The sequence below is a fragment of the Galeopterus variegatus genome, unplaced genomic scaffold, assembly GCF_000696425.1.
Source record: "Galeopterus variegatus unplaced genomic scaffold, G_variegatus-3.0.2 Scaffold2889, whole genome shotgun sequence".
Lineage (NCBI taxonomy): Eukaryota > Metazoa > Chordata > Mammalia > Dermoptera > Cynocephalidae > Galeopterus > Galeopterus variegatus.
The window spans coordinates 40,925-44,672 of NW_007729000.1; the positions used below are offsets into that span (position 1 = coordinate 40,925).

Here is a 3,748-nt window from a genome sequence, read left to right on the forward strand (position 1 = left end):
ATATGTGAATTATACCTCAATAAATCTTTTTAAAAATAAAAAGAATAGCTCCTGATTAAGGACATCTAATTGTTCTGGGCACCAGCATGGAGCCCAAACAATCCTCCTGCCAAGATAGAGAAGGGGTGCCGTTATTACCCCATTTCACAAATGAGGGTGGTTGACAGATTTGTCCCAGGTGCAGCCAGAATAGTAAGAACAGAATTGGAACTCAAGTCCCACTGCCTCCAAGATGCTCTGGGTTCTTTGTCCCACATTAGAGTGTTAAGTACCCACCATGCGATCACCCCCTCTGTGCCAGCCAGGATGGTAGGTGCTCCATCAAGTGTCATTCCACTCAAGGCCCACCCCGAGGAGAATTGTCACTGCCACTTAGAGATGAGGAACGAAGGCCCAGAGAGGAATGACTTATTGCACAGTTGGTGACAGACTTGGACCTGAACCTCCATCTTTGCACTATTAGGTCCAAGCGAGCCTGCCACTTGGAGCTGCCTCCTCAGAATGCCTCTCTCGACTTCTGTGACCCCAGTGACTTTCTCTGCCCTCACCTGCTCTGTACTGGATCCCTCTCAAGCCTTATCTTGGTGGATGTCTCTCTCCTACAAAGTCCTGAGCTCCTCCCAGGCAGTGAGGCCCCTGAGCCCACGGCCCAGCCTTCCCCGGGCGCCAGCCAGGAGTTGCAGGATGAGCAAGTGAATGAGTGAAGGAGTGGGGAAAGTTCATTCATTCACTCAACAAATGTTTACTGAGTGGCCACTGTGCACCAGATGCTGTACAGATGTGGGGACACAGCATTGATCAAAGCAGACCAAAACCTCCTGGCCTCACGAACTCATGTTCAAGAGAGGCAAGGAGAGGATCAAAGAGGAAGGTCACCCAGCCCTACACTCCTGGTCTCTCCTCCCGTTGGCTTCCCACAGTCCCCTGCCATCATGAGAGGCAGGTTGTATGACACCTGCTTTGGTACCACACTGGGACCTCCAGCTCTGAGGGCAGACACAGGGCTGTAATTGTAGGTCACACATAGCACAAGACCGGCTTGGGGCACATAACTGGGCTCTAGAACTGGGGGCCCAGGCAGCACGCTGTGGACTGTCCACTGCATTGTAAAAAGGCAGTGCCACTGTCTTTTTCATATAGAAAAGTCCCTTGGCTTACTGTCCAGGGGAGTGGACAAATGGAGCTTGACAACTTTGGGAAGATTCCTAATAAAGAAACGAGGTAGTCAGCAGGAATCCCGGGATCCTGAATCCCAGGGTCAGAGCCCTCCTCCCTTACTCTTTTTCTCTCCCACCCCCGTGGAACCCTAAAAAGACTTTTTGTTTTTTTTTTTTTGGCACCTGGCCAGTATGGGGAACTGAACTCTTGACCTTGCCGTTATAAGGCCACACTCTAACCAACCGACCTAATTGGCCGCCCCAAAAGCCAGCTTTTCATGCCCATCTCTGGTCTTGGGCACTGGTTCCCAGCCTGGGGGCCCACTGGGGAGGTCCACAGCCCAAGGGCCCACTTAGAACCACAGCAGCAGTAATGGGTGTTCACTCCACTGCCCAGGCCTTGGCCACAGGGGCTTTGGCCTTGCTCTGTCTGTGATGCCCACCCTGCTATCTTTCTGTCTCCTGAGCCTCACTCAGACCCCTCATTCTCATCCCCAGATCTTGGCAGGGAGGCAGTAGCTGCCACTTGCTCTCCTGGCCCCTGCACTTTCCTATTTAAAATCCAAGAAGATCAATTGTTAAGTCAACACACCCATCAAGCCTGCTCCGTGCCCAGCCCTGGTGCAGGTGCTGAGGACACAGGTGAATCGGATACCTCTGGTATAGTTGGGAGGCAGATGCCATGGACACAGGTGCAGCAGGGGCTCAAGGTGCTGCAGGTTACACCAGAGGTTGGGGGAACAGGGAAGTCTTGAAGATGGTGTCCCATCGGCTGACCAAGCTTCACAGGATGAGCAAGAGTGGCTCCCCAGGGGACACCGACCACCCCCCGTCCCCGCCCAACCATCAGGGGCCTGTGGCTGTCATAGCCAGCCCCCTGCACTTCTCCATCATGACACTGATATCAGTACATTACCACTGCCTGCTTAGCATCCATCTCCCTGTCTCTTTAAGGACAGATCCATTTCGGTATCCCTAGAACTGCCCAGAACAGGGTGGGCCTAGAGCTTCTGTTAAATAAAGGAAAAGGGGCGAGGGGGGATGGGGGAGAACAGGCAGGCGGGCAGATGGAGGTGGTTTTGGCAGCCCTGCCCCCTCTGCTGCTCCAGCTTGATCTGCACAGCTTCCTGTCTCTAGCACTCTGGGCTGCACCACCATGACACGAACTGCCCACCTCTGCTGCCTCTTGGCCCTCTTGGTAGCAGGCCTAGCCCAAGGCATCGGGAGCTCCCTCCGAGCCCAGGTAAGTGCTCCCAACCTGCTCCCCGTAACCTTATCTCTGCCAGTCCTATGCCTGGGGTCACTCCTTCGGAAACAACTGGCTTGTCATTCCCATTTCTCAGAGAGGGTGACTGAGGCTGGAGAGGAGGTTGACCTGCCCAAAGCTCACATGGAGAGACAGAGGTTAACTGGCTGTCCCCCTAGCCCAGTGCTTGCATGGCTGGGAGCTAAGATGGGGTCCCAGCAATGACTCCTCCACTGGGCTGTCCCCTCTATATCCTTGATTTCTTGCCAGGACCCAGGTACCCGGCCACTGGAGCTGAAAGAGGTCTTCAGGTTGTTCCAGATCCAGTTCAACCGGAGTTACTCAAACCCAGCAGGTATCTCAGGGAATGTACATCACTAGTTAACCCCCCTTGCCCCACTTAATAGATTAAGAGATTGAGGCTCAGAGCAGGGAATAGGCTCAGAGCAGGACAATGGCTGGAGGTGTTCTCCCTGGCTTCCCAAATGCATGAGTGGATACCAGCCATGAACCTGAAGGGCAGGTGGCAGCTGTTGGGGGTCTGCCCCGTCCTAGAGGATCCTCTGGCTCCACAGCTGCTTTCCCGGGATTCCAGGCAGTGGGCAGGGGACCACCATCTAGTGATAGTCATGCGTTCACTCAGCAAACACCTAAGGATACCCATTTTGTTTCCAGTGGGGGTGCTCCCTCTCTACCCCAATGAACTGCCAGCCCTGCTCCTGCCCTCTCTCTGGGTCTCATCTCCCATAGGAGGCTGGTCTGTGGGCGCCTTTCAGTCCAGGCTGCCTGTGCCGTGTACCCGTGGCCCATCCTCCCCCACCCTTGCTATGTTCCTGCTCCAAATCTGTGGTCAGAGGTGTGAAGAGAGGTGGAGGAGGTAGCCTGGCAGGAAGCTGGTCTCCAGCCACCCACCTTTCCTTTCTGAGTCACTCTGCCTTAAGACCCCATGCTTGGCTTCCCCCCAGGGTGGACATTGATACCCTGCCCCCTGCTGACTCTGGGGAAAACCTAACCCTAAGTGGGCTGGGTAACCACTTCCTTGGCCCAGGTGTCCACAGTGGGGCCTGTGAGAGCTACAGTTAAGAACCAGGTCTCAGCTAGGTGGGGGTGTGTGGTAGGAGGCCACTTCCTGCTCCTGGGGGCTTGGGAGCCAACTTAGGACAACTCCCTTTTGGTCCAGAACAAGCTCGCCGCCTGGACATCTTTACCCACAACCTGGCCCAGGCTCAGCGGCTGCAGGAGGAGGGCTTGGGCACAGCCGAGTTTGGGGTGACTCCATTCAGTGACCTCACAGGTACCAGGGACCCTCCTGGCCCATATGTGGTGGGTGTGGAAGCAGAGTCTG

General features: G+C 55.1%; 1 protein-coding gene across 2 annotated transcripts in view; it reads left to right on the forward strand.

Annotated features, from left to right (window-relative positions):
• Positions 1–2,305: 2,305 nt before the first annotated feature.
• The window catches only part of CTSW (cathepsin W), a 3,911-nt gene continuing 2,468 nt past the window's right edge, over positions 2,306–3,748 (forward strand). For both annotated transcript variants that reach the window (XM_008583337.1, XM_008583339.1), the window contains exons 1-3: positions 2,306–2,400; positions 2,674–2,758; positions 3,584–3,697. In XM_008583337.1, coding sequence (XP_008581559.1) covers positions 2,314–2,400; positions 2,674–2,758; positions 3,584–3,697 — 286 coding nt within the window. In that variant the 5' untranslated portion in view covers positions 2,306–2,313. The remainder of the gene's footprint in view (positions 2,401–2,673; positions 2,759–3,583; positions 3,698–3,748) is intronic.